This window comes from Oryctolagus cuniculus, chromosome 11, assembly GCF_051225735.1.
Source record: "Oryctolagus cuniculus isolate XC-2025 breed Fujian yellow rabbit chromosome 11, ASM5122573v1, whole genome shotgun sequence".
NCBI classification, from domain to species: domain Eukaryota; kingdom Metazoa; phylum Chordata; class Mammalia; order Lagomorpha; family Leporidae; genus Oryctolagus; species Oryctolagus cuniculus.
In genome coordinates, this window is record NC_142877.1 from 55951205 (window position 1) to 55970881 (window position 19677).

At 59.9% G+C, this 19677-nt stretch overlaps 1 protein-coding gene and 1 long non-coding RNA gene across 2 annotated transcripts; one reads left to right on the plus strand and one right to left on the minus strand.

The window, feature by feature from the left end:
- Positions 1–11157: 11157 nt before the first annotated feature.
- On the minus strand, positions 11158–18419 carry KRT8 (keratin 8). The gene is made up of 9 exons (XM_008256496.5): positions 18008–18419; positions 15135–15343; positions 14574–14634; positions 14113–14208; positions 13333–13497; positions 13068–13193; positions 12529–12749; positions 12347–12405; positions 11158–11537 (listed from the first exon to the last, which is right to left on the minus strand). Exons 1-9 carry the CDS (start codon positions 18338–18340, stop codon positions 11350–11352), a joined length of 1458 nt encoding a protein of 485 aa, XP_008254718.2. The 5' UTR covers positions 18341–18419; the 3' UTR covers positions 11158–11349.
- On the plus strand, positions 15233–16073 carry LOC138844216 (uncharacterized). The gene is made up of 2 exons (XR_011379775.2): positions 15233–15371; positions 15689–16073. It is a non-coding gene; the product is annotated as an uncharacterized LOC138844216 (long non-coding RNA).
- Positions 18420–19677: the final 1258 nt, after the last annotated feature.

Genomic DNA, 19677 nt, shown 5'->3' on the forward strand with positions numbered 1-19677 from the left:
ACGCACACAAGTGTCATGAGCTGCATGTAACTGTCCCGCACGGGGTCGGGCATCTGCTGTGTTTGCAATGCCAGACCCCCGGGGTGGGACTCAGCCTGCCCCTGCTCTGGCCCTATCCCAGCTGCGGGGGGGTGGGGATGGGAGCTGGGAGCTGGGAGCTTGCACCCCCAAAGCCAAGCCCTCTCCCAGACCAGCCTCAAGTGTGAGGGCCGAGCAAGGGCAGGCTGTGGCAGGCTTCTTAGCACACAAAGCTCTAAGGACCACCGGCAAGCCCAGGTGGACCTGGGAGTGGCAGGTGCAGGGGGCCGGGCCAGGCAAGCCCCAGTGCTGAAGGCTGAGGAGCAGGGTCAAAACAGGGGCAGAGGACCAGGGACAGCAGACAACCCCCGCAGCAACACTGGAGAGGCCCCAGCCCTTGGAAAGGGGACTGGTGGTGAGTCTGAGGGCCCTGGGCTCTCTCCTCCCCGGGCCTCACTCTCTCCATCTTTCAGCTCAGGAGTCAGGGAGCAGGCATTTAACACCACACAAACACACACACACACACACACACACACACCCTGCAACTGGCGCCAGCATTGGGATACAGAGGGTTTATTTTATAATGCAACACAAGCATCCCACAGGGGCATTGATTCCACTTCCAATCCAGCTCTCTGCTGTGGCCTGGGAGAGCAGTAGAAGATGGTCCAAGTTCTTGGGTCCCTGCACCCGCGTGGGAGACCTGGAAGAAGCTCCTGGCTCCTGGCTCCTGGCTCCTGGCTTCAGCCCGGCCAGCCCTGGCTGTTTTGACCATTTGGGGAGTGAACCAACAAATGAAAGAGCTCTCTCTCTCTCTCTTCCTCTCTCTCTCTCATTCTCTGCAAAATAAATAAATCTTTTAAAAGGAAATACGTAAAAGCCCCCCTCAGTGGGCCCCTGGGGGCTGGCCCTGCTCTGATTCCAGATCTGGCTGCTGGACCAGGATGTGTTCAGTGTGTAAACAATCATCAAGCTGTGATCCTGGTGACACACACACCTCTCCCTGTCTGTGTTTTTTTAAAAAACAGGAAATTGCCTATTGTGTCCGAGCCCCACGTCCCTCTGGGATTGACATGAGCGCATCTGTCTGTCTGTGCTGTCTGTGCCTGACCACGTTCTGTCTCCCACACGATTGATTCCTGCCCGCAGCGCCTGTGGCCCTCTGTTGTACACCTGCCATGCACGCATACGCCCACACGCGCACGCATGCGCACTCACCCAGCCCCTGCCTGTCTTCCCTCCGTGACGCCCAGGCAGCCACTGCCGTGGGTGGGAGGGGAGTGTGGTGGGGCCCGCCTGTCATTTAAATAAGTCAGATTTACGACCACCTGCTCCATGCCCGCCCTGGGGTCGGCAGGGTGCACCCCAGGCAGCCCCGGCCATGGCCAGCAGCTGCTGGGGCAGGCTGGGGGCTACCGGATGGTGGGGAACCCAGCCTTCGGGGTGAGAGGGCTGGGGCGGCCTCCCAGGGCCAGTTAGGAGCATTCGGGGCTGTGCATTCCAGCCAGGGAGGGCACACCCAGAGGCTGCCACGTGTGCAGGTGCGTGGCTGTGGGGTGGAGGGGCTGGCAGAGCATGGCTGTCTCTGTGGGCCAGGCTGTGCCATGACTGGGAGCAAACCGGCCCCAGCTCTGCCCCGCGCTGCCTGCCGTCCATTTGCCGCTGCCAACCCAGCTGCGTTCTGTCTGCCACCCCTTCTGCCTCGGCTCCCGGCCCTGCCCAGCTCCACTCCTCCCACCTGCAGGGCGGCAGTGGGCTCCGCTGATGGAGCCTCGAGCCTGCCACCTGCTGGACAGACACGAGCCAGCAGGCTAGCGTGCGGCCATGGAGCGCCCTCTAGAGGAGCCCTGCTACCCCATCACGTGCCACTCAAACCGGAGGGCGGGGTGCAGGCCAGGCACCGGCCCGCAGGACCCCGCCCGCAGGACCCCGGCTGCCCCACCCCACTCTCTCAGCCCGCTGCACCATGGCCTCCTGGGTTGCCGAGTGTGCAGGGATAGGTGGATGCCTCGGGCCAAGAGGGTGGGAGATGCCTCTGATTTGCACAAAGCCACACAGGGGTCGGTGGCAGCCTCCAACCCAGGACCCTCCCAGGTCGGGGTCCCAGGACAGAAAAGGCGAAGAGTTCTGCAGAGAGCCTCCTGTGGAGCCGTTTCTTCCCCGTTCCTCTTCTGCCCCCTAGTGGACGCCTGCTGTACCTTCTGTTTGCTCACATCAACCTGTAGAGCAAGATGAAAATTCAGGGTTCCCCTCACTGCCGGGCTTCTCTGTGTGCCTACCACAGCCCCGCCCCCAGCGCCACCGCTGGACAGAGTCAAAGTCTGGCAAACGAAGGCAGGGGCTGGCGTTGGAGACTGCCTGTTTTGTCTGCTTCCTCTCCACGCCGTTGTCCGGCTCAGGCTCCTGTGCGGTGGGCACCCAGGCACGCCTCTTCTGTCTAATCCTCTCCCTGCTGGGCCAGATCTCAAACATCTATCTCCTGGGTCTTGTGGGATCTTAGCCAGGACAGCTCTTCCAAGTGTTTGAATTCGTTGCTGACATTTAAAATTCAGATTTCAGGGCCAGCATTGTGGCATAGTAGGTGAAGCCACCACCTGCAGCATCAGCATCCCGTATGGGTGCTGGTTCAAGTCCCGACTGCTCCACTTCTGATCCAGCTCTCTGCTATGGCCTGGGAAAGCAGTAGAAGATGGCCCAAGCCCTTGGGCCCCTGCACCTGTGTGGGAGACCGGGAAGAAGCTCCTGGCTCCTGGCTTTGGATTGGCCCAGCTCTGGCCATTGCAGCCAACTGGGAAGTGAACCAGCAGTGGGTTCAGCAGAGAGTGAACCTCTCTCTCTCTCTCTCTCTCTCTCTCTCTGCCTCTCTGTAACTCTGCCTTTAAAGTAAAATAAATAAATCTTTAAAAAAAAAACAGATTTCAGGTAAAACTAGATTTGTGACTTCTGTGGCCAAGTTGAACTGCACTCCTGGGTGGCTGTGTTATGGGAAAGCAGCTGCGGAGAAATTATTGTTACCTCGGGTCTTTGTCTCACATGGAAGGAGAATTTCCAAGCGGACGGCAAAGAGATTTAAAAGTATTTACTAGAGTCAAGGACCTCAGCCAGTGCAGCGTGGGTGGAGGGGGGCTTCCAAAGGGCTGGCAGCAGCGGGCTTCAAGTACAATTTCTAAGAGAAAAAGTCTTGACAATCATATTGGCATTTAGTTACCAGGCGGGGACAAAAACCCTCAAAAGACCTCATTGACAGTTCTCCATCCCGCCCGCCTGCTAAGGGTGGGGTAGGTAACTTGTTTTCACAGTAAGCCATGAGCTCTGGAAGAGATCCCTTGGTAAATTTGGAGATTCCAAAGGAGGGAAGGGTGGCCTGTTTGTTCTTGCTAAAGATAACATTTTGGGGAAGGAAGCAAGTATTTGATACCACAAATTTCACTGGGGTCCCCTGACTATTTTTATTATTTATTTGAGAGGTAGAGTTACAGACATGAGAGGGAGAGACAGAGAAAGGTCTTCCTTCCGTTGGTTCACTCCCCAAATGGCTGCAAAAGTCGGAGCTGAGTCAGGAGCCCAAGGACTTGGGCCATCTTCTACTGCTTTCCCAGGCCACTGCAGAGAGCTGGATTGGAAGAGGGGCAGCCAGGACTAGAACCCGAGTCCATATGGGATGCCAGTGCCACAGGCGGAGGATTAACCCACTGCGCCACAGCGCCGGCACCGGGATCCCCTGACTATTAACCCATCTGACTCCTCGCAGCTGTATTGACAGAGGCTGGGTGGAGAGGCTGCCCCAGGCCTGGCCCCACCATCTGGGGCCCCAGGAAAGGCTGCAGAAGGAAAGCCACAGCGCCTGCTCCCCCAACCCCAGTGCCTCCCTGCACTCGAAAGACCCCACCCACAGGCCATGGACGCCTCCCCTGCTTCACAGCCACTGCCCCTGCCCGCCCAGAGGAAGGACAGCGTAACCCTGCGACGCGAGCCAGGAGTGCCGATGCCGGAAGAAGTCCTGGAAAATCGCTTCGCGGGCCGGTTTGGGGTAGGCTTTGTGGCACAGAGCCTAAAGCTCCATCCAGCTCTCCCACACAGGTGCAGGGACCCAAGGACTTGGGCCATCTTCTGCTTCACAGGCCATAACGGAGAGCTGGATCGGAAGTGAAGCAGCCGGGACTCGAACCAGCACCTGTATGGGATGCCGGCACTGCAGGCGGCAGCTTAACTCACCGCACCACAACACCAGCCCCTTATACTTGATTCTTTAAGATTTGTCAAATTTGTACTTATTTGAGAGACACGGGGTGGGGGACAGAAAGACCGAGTTCCACTGATCCCCTCAACTCCCCCAAGATGCTCACAAAGACCAAAGCTTGGCCAGGGCCCAAACGAGAAGGCAGAAATGCAATCCAAGTCTCCTTTGTCGGGAGCCATCACCACTGCCTCTCAGGGGCCGGGTCAGCAGGGAGCTGGAATCAGGGGCAGAGGACAGAGCGGAACGCGGGCACTGGGTGTCTTAACCCGAGATATCTGGCATTCTGCTTCTCTCACGCTAAGTCTCCCATACCTGCTGTTCCGTGTCCCAGCGCAGCCACATGGGACCAGAGGCGCCCTTGGACAGGGCAGCCCCAGCAGCCCCCTGTGCCCACCCCAGCCACCCCAGGGCTAACAGGGCACAGGAGGCTGTGCCCAGAAGTGGGCGTGGCCACCGAGGCTCAGTCCGGGGGGGTGCGGCCCCAGGAACAGGGCAGGTCTCACAAAAGCACGGCCAAGCCCTAGCCCGGGACCCAAATGATGCTAACTGTCCTTTGTCTGGTGCAAGCAACGCATCTCCCTCACCACCCCCTGGTCCGTCCATCCCGACCATGAAGCGGAGTGCTAGGACGTGATAGGATGATGAGAGAATGAAGCTGCTCTGAGCCCAAACTTCAGTGTGATTGCTTCACACAACCATAGCAAAGCATGGCTCTCGGTGAACGTGCGAAATGTTCCAAAGTTTTAACTGGCAACCAGCATGTGCGTGTCCTCAAACTTCTTGCCCCCAGACCGACTTTTCTCTCCTGCTTTGGCTGCCTGGATGCAATTGGCATTTGGCATTGCGACCCTCTAAACCAAAAACCTCTACACGGTGCCCGTATTGGTACTGTTGCAGTGAACACACACTCAGAGGAAAATGCAGACGCTGCGTCGCAGGGCACGTCCCATAGTTCCCACGAGGGGGCGCCAAAGCCCAAGTAGAGAGACGCGCAGGTGCAAAGGTGCCTGGAGCCCCTGCGTTCTAGCCAGAGCCCGCCCCGCGCTCCCCACTGCCTTGCCCTCGGCAGGAGCGGGCATTTGGAAGCTCGGGCTTAAAGCCCTGTGTTATCCGAGCCCTGCCGCCAGATAGGCAAATCACTAGGAACTGAGCCCACTGCGTAGAGAACCTGAGGACCAAACCAAACAGCCAGGTGCAGGCGTGCAGCCCGGCAGTTTGGAGCCCGCTAAGACGCCCCCAACCCGCGTCACAGTGCCTGAGTCCAGGTCCAGTGTGGACCCTCCGAGACGGCACGGATGGCCCAAGTCCCTGGGCCCCTGCGCCCACGTGCGAGGAGACCAGGATGGCGCTCCTGGCTCCTTGGCTTCAGCCTGGCCCCGCTCCAGCCGTCGCAGGCATTTGGGGAGTGAACCTGCGGATGGATAGGAGCCCCCCTCCCCCATCGTGCGCGCGCTCTCTCTCTCTCTCTCTCTGATAAATAAAAATGTTCAAAAGAAAGTCGCACCAGGAACCGATGCTGAAGGGACACGGCGCCATAGCAGGACGCCAGAGGCCGCCCAGCTCTGCAGAACCAAGAGGTTTCTTCTGGCTCCGGGTTCCGAAGGTTCAAAGTCGAGGCCTCGTGGCTGGCAGAGACCTGAGTCGGGGCGGAGCCGCACACGGGAGAGACCAAGTGTGCATGTCCGGCTGCGTCTGCCTGGGCTTGGGGGTCTCCAGGAGGAGGGGATGGGGGGCGGCATCCCAATTCCCTAATCCGGTCTCTTCCCCAGGCGCCCCCCCACCCCGCCAACACCTAAGGCTCCGCCCACTCAGGACTTCGGAGTCGCCAGTCCTGCGTGCGTTTGGGGACCGCATCTCACTGGAGCCACAGCACAGGGATGTCGGCTCAGAGCTCGTCCCCCTCCCCCAGGGCCCGGCTCGCTGTGCCGGGTGACCCGAGCCCAGAGGCAAGAACCTTCTCCCTAAAGCGCTCGCCTCCTAACCACGCAGGAGAACATTCTCCGTGGAAATGCAGTGCTTCTGGGACCCAGGGGCAGGTGTCCCGCGGCACAGCGGAGCAAATCCGTGCCTGGGACCCCCGCGTCTGCACCCGAGAGCCGCTGGGGTCCCCGCTGGAGTCCCGGCTGCTCGGCTTCGGAGCCAGCTTCCCGCTGGTGCGTCCCAGAAAGGCAACGGGTGATGGCCCAGACACCTGGGCCCCTGCCCACCACGCGCCAGACCAGGAGGGTGTCCTGGGCTCCTGGCTTCAGCCTGGCCCAGCTGGCTGTTGTGGGCATTTGAAAGAAAGAGCTTTCTCTCTCCTTTCTCTCTGTCCCTCCCGTGTGTGTGTGTCCGTGTGTGTGCCCGTGTGTGTGTGTGTGTCCGTGTGTGTGTGTGTGTGTGTGTCTCCCTCTGTGTCCGTCTTTCACATACTTTTTTTTCTTTTACAAAATTCTCAGTTCAGCGTCCTGGGCTTCCACCAAAACATCAGAGGACAAAGCGGGTGAGCTAGAAGACATTTCTTCAGTTTTAAAAATGGAGTCCAAACCCTCTTTGTTCAAGAAAAAAAAAGCCCAAAGGGGAATCCCCCCCAAAACAGCCCAGAGCAAACTATCCCAGGCCTGGAAGTCATTGGCTGCCCCACCCCCATCCCATGCCCTCTCTGTTCCCCACACCCACACCCACACATGAGGCCGCCATATGTGTGACCCAGGCTGCAAGGCCAGGGGGGCTCTCTATGATGGCAAGGACCAGGGTCTCGTCTGTACCCAGGTCACCTCATGACCCAAGGCAGCTGCCGAGCGGCAGCCATTGTGTGTGCATCCCTGCCAGCAGGAAGGAGAGGTGGAAGCTCTAGCTCTCTGCCTTCAGGGAAGCTTTCTCCAGTTCCCCTTCTGCCCCTTCGATGGTTGGCGGAAGCTAATTGGGAACGGGACTGTAGGCTTGTGGGCACCACCAGCAGTCACGGCCTCACTGGGTCCCCAGAGCCGCCCTGCACACTGCCTCCTCCGCCTGGGCCAAGGTCTGCTTCTCCCCAGAAGCTCACGAGTGTTCACGCTGGACAGCGGAACGAGTGAGGTGGACGGCGCTGGGGCTGACGCTGCTTTTGCCGATGCGTTGGAGGCAGGGAGCAGCCAAGGCCCCCCCACACCCCGCAAGCCCCTGCAACACCCGCCTCTCACTGCTGGGGGAGCCCCAGGCCCGCCCAGCCCTCAGGCATTTGCACAGACACCGCCTGGTGTGTCCTGGGCTGGGCGCGGTTTTCCTCGAAGGCCACTTCATGGGGAGATCCAGGTGCTCCTGGATTTCCAACAGCCCCTTGGAAACCTAACTGGGAAACCCGCAGTCCACCTCCCTCCGAGCACCCTGACCTAGGTGCACAGCGCAGGGCTGCCTGGCGGTGAACACTGCCACCACCCGATCTGGCTTCTTCTGTGTGTGTGTCACCTTCGCGTCATTATTAAGCTGAGAACCGGGGCCGGCACTGTGACGTAGCGGGTAAAGCTGCCGCCTGCAGTGCTGGCATCCATATGGGCACCGGTTGGAGTCCTGGCTGCTCCACTTCCGATCCAGCTCTCTGCTATAGTCTGGGAAAGCAGTAGAAGATGGCCCAAGTCCTTGGGCCCCTGCACCCATGTGGGAGACTCGGAAGAAGCTACTGGCTCCTTGGCCAGTGCCGCGGCTCACTAGGTTAATCCTCCGCCTGCGGCGCCGGCAACCCTGGGTTCTAGTCCCTGTTGGGGTGCCAGATTCTGTCCCGGTTGCCCCTCTTCCAGTCCAGCTCTCTGCTGTGGCCCGGGAAGGCAGTGGAGGACGGCCCAGGTCCTTGGGCCCTGCGCCCGCATGGGAGACCAGGAGGAGCACCTGGCTCCTGGCTTCAGATCAGCGCAGTGCACTGGCCACGGCGGCCATTGGGGGGTGAACCAACGGAAAAGGAAGACCTTTCTCTCTGTCTCTCTCTCTCTCTCACTGTCCACTCTTCCTGTCAAAAAAATAATAAAAAATAAATAAATAAAAAAAAGGAGCTCCTGGCCCCTGGCTTCTGATCAGGGCAGCTCCGGTTGTTGAACCATCTGGGGAGTGAACCAGTGAAAGAAGATACCTCTCTCTCTCTCTCTCTCTCTGCCTCTCTATGACCTCGCTATGACTCTGCCTTTCAAATAAATAAATCTAAAGAAAGAAAGGAAGAGGGTGGGGCAGGCCCCTCCCTGCTGACACTAATGTCAGAGCACGGATGTGGAGACTTCATGGGAAAATGGAATTTAAAGTCTCAGTTCATTTTGATGTAAAAAAAAAAAAAGGTGGTGAAAAATTGTTCATAATGCTTGAAACACACATTCTGAGAAAGCTATGTCTCACAAAAATCTCACACTTTTTGTTTCTTTTGTTTTCCACAAACTCATTCTGAATGACAGAGAGACAGACAGCGCTCATCTCATAGTTCACTCCCCCCAAGAACCCACACCAGCCAGGGCTGAGCTGCAGTGCAATGCTGGAAGCCCCACCGCCTTCCTAGAGTGAGCAGGAAGCCCGGGTCGGGAGCCCGAGTCTGGAATGGGATGCGGGTACTCTGATGTGCTCTGTGCCTACCTTAACCACAAAGCTAAACTCCTACGCCCGCCAGGAACTTCTAGAAGTAGCCGAGTATGTACCCAAGTCGTTACACCTGCCTGCACCCTACCTGGAATGAACCACAAGAAACCGGAAGCATTTGCTGTGCTTAGAGAGAGAGAACCGGAGCGACTGGTGAGCTACCGGGTCTTCTAGAACTTGGGAGTTGCACAGGACATGAATTTACTGCCTATACAGAAACCAGGGAGAGCCAACATTGTTCAGCTAGCATTATCAGAAGGGTGCTGGCCGAGAGTCAGGACCCCGCGGATGCAGCCTTGGATAGAGTCTCTCTTTTAAAACAGTATTTTTCTTTTGCATGGATTTGTTTTGAAAGGCAAAGACAGTCAGATCTCCCGTCGGCTGGTGCGCTCTCCAAACGCCCATAGCAACCAGAGCCGGGCCAGGCAGAAGTCAGGAGCCAGGATCTCAATTCTGTCTCTCCTGTGGGAGGCAGGGACCCCAGCACTCGAGCCATCACCTGCGCCATCCAGGGTCTGCATTAGAAGAAGCTGGAATGAGAAGCGGAGGCAGGACTTGAACCCAAGCATTGCACTGTGGGATGCAGGTTCCTAGGCGGCATCTTTAACAGAGCAGGCGCCAAGCATGCCCCGCCCCGCGTGTCCGCGCCTGTATGAGAGCCGGGGCTCTGGCTCCCGTGGGGATTTACACAGGATGGTGTCTTCCCAATGATCCCAAGGACCTGCAAGAAAGCAGGGAAGGGCTTTCTCCCTGGAGCCATCCTGCCCTTCCCTCAGCTAACAGCCAGGGTGCAGAAACTCCCAGGAGATGGGGGGGGGGGGCTGCCCCCAGCACACCCACTGCCTAGGGCCAGGGCCTGATAAGACAGGTGGCTGGCTTCAGAGAGCAGTCGGGTCTGGGTGTGGCCCCACTGGCAATATTTACCCGGGCAGGAGGTCCCTTCTCCATGGCCTGCACCCCGCCCTCTTGCTTCCTAGAACCCTGGAGACAGACCAGGTCGGGTGGGGTCGAACGTGGGCAGGTGGAAGTTGGTATTGTTTTATGACGCTTTTATTTCAGATCTTTATATGTGTGTAGGTGGGGATAAAAGTGCAACAGAGCGCCCCCCACACCCTCCCCGCTCTCCCTTTGCCCCTCCCCATAAATAATGGTGCTGTCAGCTTTATGGGTGACTGAAGCCCCACCCCCTCCCCCGGATTTCGTGGAAAGGAGTGGGAGAGGGGGATGGCCTGGACGTGCGGGTTGCTAGGGAGCCCCCCCACCCCTGCGCATGTGCCTGCCTCGCCCAGGGAGAGCCCAGGGCCCAGGCAGCCAGCGCCAGATGTCGCCTCCCTGCACCTGCTGCCCCCCGCGGCTGACTCCTCTGCATGTCTGCTTATTCTCTGGCATTTTTGGAAGCGGAGGCCGTGAGAGCAAAGTGGGCGCAGCTGCCCTGGAACCCGTGGCCGCAGGAAGCTGTGCCCCTGCTGCCGCATTCCTGAACCCCCTCCTGCCCTCCGCCTTGTGGACCGCTCCCACAGAGGCCAGCCCCTTCACACACTTCATGGAACCCGTCCACACCCGTAGACACACAGGACACCCCCCACGTGCAAACACAGGATGCACACACGCCCTCTGTATCATAAACAACGCCTAAAAGGCGGGGTGGCCAGGTGGAGCAGGGCAGGTCCTGCGCAGCGCCCTCTGGGGCTCTTAAAACTGCAGGCATGGCACAGCCCGTGGTGAACAGGCCCGGAGCTAGGAAGCACGCAGGAGCCCGGGCTGGGCTGGCCACTGGGCTCCGACCCGGGGCTCTCTGCGAGGAGCCATGGTGGGTTGGTCTTGGGGCAAGGAGCTGGAACCCTCGGGGTAACGCCGCATTGAAGACACCAGGGTCTCATCCCCAAGTGCCTGGGTTCAAATCCCGGCTCAGGCTCCTGACCCCAGCTTCCTTGCTGGTGCAGACGTGCGGAGGCAGCGGGGATGGCTCCAGGGACTGGGACCCTGCCACCCACGTGGGGGACCTGGAGTTTCAGCTCTTTGCTTCTGGCCAGCCCTCATGCTTGCGGGAGTTTGTAGAGCGAACCAGCTTGCTTTCTCAAACCGATTTTCTTTCATTAAATTAAAGCTCTTTTATCTAGCTCAGAGTGTGTTGTACGGGTTAGATGAGTATCTTCAAGCACGCTGAAACCACACAGCTTACAGGTGCAGAATGGGGGCCCAGCAATGGCCAAGCCGCCAAAGCAGGGCTCAGCAAGGGGGTCTCTTGGGGAAGCGGCTGGAGCCAGCCAGCCAGCCCTGCCCTGCACCCTCCCACCCCATGGACATGGAATGTACTTGCAGCCAGGTTAGGTGGGCCGGGTTAGAGCCGGCTGAGTTTTTATTTTGAAAAAGACGTGCATTGATTCTTCATTGGGGGCACGGGCAAGAGGGCAGTAGGCTCCCCCCAGGGTGGGCTAAGGGCTTGGGCTGAGCCTCTCGGGTGACTGTCTTGCTCCCCAACCCCCCCGGGGGACAGCCTGGGGGAGGGGTGTGGCCGTTCACTTGGCCAGCACGTCGGAGGATTCGGACACCAGCTTCCCGTCACGGGTCTCGATCTTCTTCACCACCACGGCCTTGGAGCGGGTAAAGGAGCTGGAGCCCCCGCCGGGGCCGAAGCCAGACTGGAAACTCAGGCCGTAGTTGAGGCCAGGGCTCGCGAGGCTCCCAAAGCCAGAGCTCAGCCCACCTGCAGGGACGGAGGGAACTGGATGAGCACCTGGGCCCCTCAACACAAAGGGGTCTGAGTCTCTTCTCTTTGCCTTTGCCCTGGACAGTGGTGGGAGAGGGGAGCCCAGCCCAGGGCTGTGGGACCAGTGACTGCAGCCATCACTGCTCCAGAGCTGGCTGGTGGCAAAGAGCGCCCCTGGCGGCTGGGTGACCTGGGACAAGGCATGTAACTGCCTCCGCTGCACAGCAGGAAAGGGTATAGGAGTTGTACAGAAAGGGCAGGCATTCAGCATGATGGTTTAAGACGCCACTTGGGAAATCCACAGCCCATATCCGAGAGCCTGGGCTCCTGTCCCAGCTCTGCACCCAATTCCAGCTTCCTGCAGATGTGCAGCCTGGGAGGCAGCCGTGATGTCACCCACGTGGGCAACCTGGATTGTGTTTCGGGCTCCTGCCTTTGGCCTGGCCCAGTCCCAGCTGTTGCAGACATTTGGGGAGTGAACCAGTGGATGAGAGTTCACTGGTGCGTGCTCTCTCTCTCTCTCTCTCTTTCTCTAGCTCCCCCTGCCTCTCATATAAGTCAATAGATAGCTCATTTGTAAGTGCACAAAGCATGCAAAGCCCTGGGCACAGGGCCTGGCACATGGGTGCTTGCACCAGAAACTACACTAAATGGGGTCCTGCATGTCACCCCTCATCCAGGCTTCTCCCAAGAACAGGAGTCCTGTTCTGCCTCTCCCCCAGGGTCACACAGAGCTCCTGAGCCCCAGGCCTCCCCGGTCCCGCCCTGCTCCCTGTACCCCGGGGCAGCCCACCCCCCACACTCACCCGCGTAGCCAGTGGTGGTCTTGGTGTGGATACTCATGTTCTGCATCCCAGACTCCAGCCTGCACCCAGACACACGGGGAGTCAGGGCCGGGCCCTCCCCCTTCTGCACAGGCAGCCCCCACCCCCTCCCCACCCAGGTGCAGGCAGAACCCCCGCCCCGCCCCCACCCCCGCCGGGCGCACCTGCTCTCCTCGCCCTCCAGCAGCTTCCTGTAGGTGGCGATCTCGATGTCCAGGGCCAGCTTCACGTTCATGAGCTCCTGGTACTCGCGCAGCTGCCGCGCCATGTCCTGCTTGGCCCTCTGCAGGGCGGCCTCCAGCTCGGCCAGCTTGGCATTGGCATCCTTAATGGCCAGCTCCCCACGCTGCTCGGCGTCGGCGATGGCAGCCTCCAGGGTGGCCCTCTGTAGGGGGCGGGACAGAGAAGCTGCTAGAGCTGACTCCTCCCTCCCTGCCTCACCCTAAGGTGTCACCTGTGTCCCCCTACCCTAAGTGCACTAGACCTTGAAGTGCTTAAGGCAGCAGGACCCTGTCTGACTGACATATAAGCAGGCTTAGGGGAACACGTCCCGGGCCCCAGCCCCCACGCACTCCCGTCCCATGCTGTAGACACCTGCTCAGCGCCGCTCAGCTTCCCCGGAAGCTCCCAGCCCCTTGCTCGCTCCCACGGTAGACCCAGGTGCGCGCGTCCAAGGATCCCTCCCAGCCCCGCCAGCCCGCACCTGGCCTTTGAGGGCCTCGATCTCGGCCTGGATGCGGCTGATGTTCCGGTTCATCTCGGAGATCTCGGTCTTCGTGCGCCGCAGGTCGTCCCCGTGCTTGCCAGCCTGGGTCTGCAACTCCTCGTACTGCAGGCGGGAGAGGAAGTGAGGAAGTGCCCTCGATCCAAGGCAGGGTGCTGTCTGCAGAGCCACGGGGCCTGGGCATCTCACCCCCTCCATGCACCCCAACAATACCCCCACGGCTCCCAGCAACACGGCTCCTCACCTTGACCTGGTACATGCTCTCAGCCTCGGCGCGGCTGCGGTTGGCGATGTCCTCGTACTGGGCGCGCACCTCGGCGATGATGCCGTCCATGTCCAGGGAGCGGCTGTTGTCCATGGACAGCACCACGGACGTGTCGGAGATCTGGGACTGCAGCTCGCGGATCTCCTGCGGGAGAAGGGGCAGGGAGTGAGGCTCTCACCACACACAAGGGAGCCCGTCCCCCGAGGAATCCCACGCGGCCGGAGCTCAGAAGTAAAGGTGCAGGCTGAGCCACCCTCCCTGTGAGATGACCCTAGAAAGCTTATTGTACTTCTTTCTCCCAGCCCATTCCTCTGTGAAATACAGAGTGCCTAGGACAGCATCACCTGGGCTGACACTGGTCGCTGTTGGGGCGCTGCGGGCTGGGAGGAGCCTCTGGCTGGGTCCTAGGCTGGAGGGGAGCAAACGGGGCCGGGGGAGGGGGGCCTCTGACTGGGTCCCAGGCTGGGGAGGGTGCCAACAGGGCTGGGGGGAAACCTCTGGCTGGGTCCCAGGCTGGGGAGAGTGCCAACAGGGCTGGGGGGAAACCTCTGGCTGGGTTCCAGGCAGGGGGCACCAATTGGGGCCAGGAGGAGAAGGCAGCCTCCGGCTGGGTCCCAGGCTGGGGGTGGCGCCAAAGGGGCCAGGGGGGAAGCCTCTGGCTGGGTCCCAGGCTGGGGGCGGTACCAACAGGGCTAGGGGGAGGGGGAACCTCTGGCTGGGTCCCAGGCTGGGAGCCACTTTTCGGCCCCAAGAACACACCTCTTCGTACAGCTGCCGGAGGAAGTTGATCTCGTCCGTCAGCCCCTCCAAGCGAGACTCCAGCTCAACCTTGTTCATGTAAGCTTCATCCACGTCCTGGGGGTGGGGCAAAGGGCAAGGGGGGATCTGAGCCAAGTGTCCCCCTTCAACTCCAACCCAGGGGCTCCCCAACATCCGTCCACTCAGTGGCCCGGATGTAGGTCCTTCTACCCAACTGCCCTCCCCACCCCACTTTGTGGCCTGATTCTCCAGGACACCTCTGCACCTGCGCTCCAAATGCACCTAACCATCTGTCCTCGGCTTCCTGTCCATGCTGTATTAACCAGAAAGCGCTCTGACACTGAAATAAACCAACCCTTCCCACGACTTAGAAACGCGTCAAGACAAAACCTAGGGAGCCGCAGCCTCTGAGCCCCAGGCCACAGCCCCCAGTGTCCGGCTGGGGTACAGGAGCTCCTCACCTTCTTAATGAGGACAAACTCATTCTCCATCTCCGTGCGTTTGTTGATCTCATCCTCGTACCTGGTGTGGGAGATTCAGCATCAGACGGTGGAGGCGAAGGCAGGGGAGCCCAGGGTCTGGGGGTGTGGTCAGGGCCGGGGCGGTGGGGGGGGGGGGGTAGGCTATCTAGAAAATTCAGCTCATGGTCATGCAAGATGCAAGACAGCTGCTCCTGCTGCCTGCCCCAGCGCAACCTCAGCCAGTGGAGAAGCCTAGAGCAGAAACTCTCTCTCTCTCGCAGATCCATAAAGATGCATGGCACTGGGCATGCTGGCTGAAGGTCAAGGGTCAGAAATAAGCAGGGGCCAGGGCTTAAGTATCAACGTGAGCGCTGGTGGCCACCAGCTCCCTGGTCTCAGGGTCACTGCATGAGCAAATAATTTGCTGTCGAAACCTGGACAGTTAGAGGACGGAGAGGAGGTGAGTCACAGGGTCACCTAGCAACACAGGGCCGCATGGCAGGCTGGGCCCAGGGCAGGCTGCACCGAGCTGGGCGGGCACGCTGGGCTGGGGCTGCTCACTTGTTCTTGAAGTCCTCCACCAGCCCCTGCATGTTGCCAAGCTCCGCCTCCAACTTCAGCTTCTCCTGGCCCAGCGCCTCCAGCTGCCGCCGCAGGTTGTTGATGTAGCTCTCGAACATGTTGTCCATGTTGCTGCGAGCTGTCTTCTGCTGCTGCAGGAGGCTCCACTTGGTCTCCAGCATCTTGTTCTGCTGCTCCAGGAAGCGCACCTGCACGGGGGGAGGATCGAGCAAAGAGGTGCTGAGCCGGCCAGGGATCGAAGGGGGCTGGCACCCAGGCACTGTCTCTCCCCAAAGCTGTGAGGTCCCCCAGGGTCCCCGTCAGCTGTCTGGGAGGATCAGCCAGGACCGGGGCGGGGGACAGGGGCACAGCATGGTGAGCTGGCCGGCAGGTCCCTCTAGCCTTGGCAGTCGGGGCGGAGGGGCGTTTTCATAGCTACTGGCGTGATTTTAAAGCGGCATTTGCAGAATAAGCTTTTGTTTACTTAGTTTGTATGTTACAGACCAACAGAAATAGATAAGCAGTGTAAAGATGCTTTGCTTTCCGTTCTGTAGAAGATTGATAAAGAAAATGTTGGGGCTGGCGTTGGGGCACAGTGGGTGAAGCCGCAGCCTGCGACAGCAGCATCTCATGCAGGACCAAGTTCAAGATCGGCTACTCTCTTCTAATCCAGCTCCCAGCTAATGCACCTGGGAAAGCAGCAGAGGATGGCCCAAGTGCTCAGGTGCCCACGTGGGAGACCCAGTGGAGTGCTGGGTTCTTGGCTTCTGCCTGGCCCAGCCCCAGCCAATGTGGCCATTTCAGAATCAATGGTTGGAAGATATCTATCTCTCTGTCTCTGTCTGTGTGTGTGTGTGTGTAACTCTGCCTTTCAACTAAGTAAACCTTTTTTAAAAGAAAATGGAGATGATTTATATTAAATACTATTGCCACCCTTAGTATTTGGAGTGACTTTGAAGGATTCGTGCAGATGGCAGAATCGGCAACCCCACCCCGAGGACAGCCGTGGCCAGGAGACCTGTGTCCCAGCCACCCGGTGGGAGCCGCTTCCCTTCTCACAGCCTGGTCCCCCCCCATGGCAGCGGCCCGGGCCCTCTCAGGAGCCCCACCTCTGCAGGGAGCTCCGGCAAGAGACCAGGGTGCTGGGCCTGCAGGCTTGACCTCCGAGCATTCCCCTCTGCCCCAACCACAGAGGCCTTGGTCCCTTAGGCTCCAAGAACCCAGATTGCAGAATGACAATAAGGCAACTTTTAGGGGGATTTTTTTTATAAAGAGAAACAACAATAGATTTGTTCCAAGAAGGGGAAATGTATTCTCTTTTTTTGTTGTTAAATACATAGATATATTCTATTTGTCAAGAGATGTCAGTTTCATTTAGAATATTCAAGTACAAAAAAATGAAAATTTATATACGCATATGGCTGTTCAAAAAAGTTAGAAACCATTAAAACGTTCTGAGAATTCTACTACGGCAATGAATGCAAATATCCCTGAGACAGGGCATCTAAATAATGGATTCTTTTTTAATTCACACAAATTCGTAACTCTGTAAACTAGGGAGACTTGGGAGAGAAGGGTATCCCAAGGCTGCAGTCTCGTTCACACAATTCTGCAAATCCATTTTCTTTCCCAGGCTCATTCCAGCCCCTCAAATCATTAAAAATACCAGTCAGGACTAAGGGAACGCTTAGCACGGGCCAATCACTGCCAAGGTCTCTACGAAGATCGTATGTCTGAACAGGCCAGAAACTCTTTGGTTCCGGCATCATCAAGCCCGTTTTTACACATGAGAAAAACGACTCCGCAAGGCAGGCCCCGCCAGGTTGCACCGTGAACCAGCACTGGGGACTGCACAGCTCAACTGTTCTCTGCAAGGCCCCCAGGACCCGCCAGCGCCGACCAAGGCTGCCCTGAGGGCGCTGCGGGAGCCCTGCCAGCGGCTGGGGGCCTCCCCGCAGAGGGGGCGTCGCGGGGGCGGGGGCACTCCAGCTCCTACAGCGGAGATCTGCCTCGGGACTTGGCTCCTCCCGTTCCCACAATGCCTGCCTGGGGCCTGCCAGCGCCCAGGCGCCCAACCCTGGGGCCCCCGAGGCGGCTCAGCCCCAGGGCTGCAAAACCCGGCCTGGCTCCTTTGTGCAGGCGGAGCCGGGGTAGGAAGAGCGACAGAGGCGAAAGGCCGCGAGGGCAAAGGGGCGTGGACGGGCGCGTTATCTGAAGCCATAAACTCTGGGGTTTAACAGGACCCGAAACACGGGCGGGGTGTGCTACGCCCGCAGACTTTGAATCCCGGATGGGCTTTCCTGGCCTCTCCCCTCTCCCTGGCCCTGACAACCGCGCGAATGCAGCCAGGTGCAGGCGCGCACGCACGGTCCCCGCGCCCAGCGCGGAGCTCAGCCCCGCACCCCTCGGCGGGGACCGGGGCGGGGCTCGTCCCCGCCCACTGCCGCCTCCCGGGCAGGGGCCAAGTCCTGACTCATACGGGCGCCCCCAGCACTCGCGCCCTGGGGCCTCAGAGGCCTCCCTCGATATTTGCCCGAGGGAATCCACACATCCTACTTTCTTCTAGAAACCCATCGACCCCCGCCCCGCACCCCGACCCCCGCCCCGCACCCCGCGTTGGAAAGTGTGAAAAGGGGAAGAAAGCGGCAGGTGGCCGTGTTGGGGAGCTCCTGGGGACTGCCCTGCCCCTTCCCCGCCTACTCCCCCAACAGCTGTTCCAGCTGGGAGCGAGGCTGGCGCTGGGGGAGAGACCACTTGGAATTACAGGCACGCCTGTGCCCCACCCCAAGCCAAAGTGGCCTGGATGGGTGGGACCAGCAGGACACCACAGCGAGCCTGGGAGGGTGGCCAGGAGAAAGGGCGGGGACCCTCACCTTGTCGATGAAGGAGGCGAACTTGTTGTTGAGCGACTTGATCTGCTCCTTCTCCTGCGTGCGCACCGCCTGGATGTTGGGGTCCACCTCCAGCTTCAGCGGGCTCAGCAGGCTCTGGTTCACTGTGACGGCTGTGATGCCCCCGGCCCCAACCGGTGCACCACCGTAGCCCCCGGCCAGACCCATGCCAGCACCCCGGAAGCTGCTACCCACGCGGGAGAAGCTCGAGGAACTGATGCGGGCACCGGGCGCGCTCGTGTACGAGCGGCTGCTGAACGCCCGTGGGCCGGAGGTGGACACCTTGTAGGACTTCTGGGTCACTCGGATGGACATGGTGGAGGCTGGAGCGGAGGCAGGAGGGCCGAGCCAGGCGGAGGGTGCAGACGGAGCCGGAAGAGCTGCTTCCAGGTGCAGGAGCAGCTCCCAGGGGTGGCCCTTTATAGCGGAGAGCCCAGCCCACAGGGAGGGAGAAAGGCCTCGTACCTGAGTGGCTAGGTCCAAAGGGGCCGGGCCTAACCCGACACCTGCCACCTCCAGAGAGGACTCAGGTGGGGGCAGCAGAGAGCTGCTCCCACCCCGGAGCCGGCCCCAGCCCTGAGCCCACTCCCGAGCTACCCCAGAAACCCAGGAAAGGAATTCCAAGAAGGAAGGAACCCGCCTGGCCTGCCGTGGGCGGTGGACCAAGCGCGCAAGCTATGGAGACACTTGCGCGGTCGGCCGGACGCTGGCGTCCTGGCTGCTTCCCGCCTGTGGGGAATACACCCAGGCCTGGGAAACCCGGCAGGAAGGGGGCCCCTGGCGGTCAGGGCAGCAGACACCCCAAAGACACACCCTCCTGCTTTGAGTAGCCACAGGGGTCTTAGGAGACCCTTGGGTTCTGAAGCCTCGGCTGTGAGGTCAACCTTTAGCCGTGTTTCTCCAAGTTCCTGCTGTAGCCCCCACCCCCCGTGCCTCGTATGCTGCCAAGGGGGGCTGGGTAAATATTTGTGGAATGAATGAAACACACACAGGTTGGCTGTCATCCCTCTGGGTTTGTACTGAGGGGAGATACAGATCTAATAACAGCACTTTTCCTGGGCCCAACCCAGTGCCCCACACTCCTCCCAAGATCCCAGGAGTCCCTGGGCCACGCTGGGCACTGGGAGCCTTGCAGAGAATGCACAGCCGGGGCTGAGAGGCAGGGAAGGCAGGGTGGGGGGTGGGGTGGGGCACTGGTACAGGGGAGCTGCACTGGGAGTCTTGGACATCCTTCCCACGGCTCCCCGTGGGTCATTCGTGGGAAGTGAGACAGTGTGGTGGGCATGGGTGGAGTGGGCGGCGCTGGTGTGCCAGGCACCAGATCCTCTTCTCTGCCCAGGCCCCCAGCTGGCCAGAGGAGCTGGAGCCAGAGCCAGAGTCCCTGCACCTGTCTCCCTGAACCCATTACCTGAGTGAGTCAGGAGAGCAGGCCAGGGCGCGGCCTGCCCCGTGGGAGGTTAGAGACTGGGGAGCTGCAGGCCTGGGTGGGGCCAGGCGGGGCAGGCTGTGGGTGGAAGGCAGAGGTTTGGGTCCCCAAGGCAGAGATTCCGCCTGCAATTACCTGATGGCTGGGGCTGGGTTCTCTGGAAGACACCGCGGGGCATTGTGGAGGGACTGGATGGGTTGGAGCTTAGCTAAGGGGGCCGACAGGT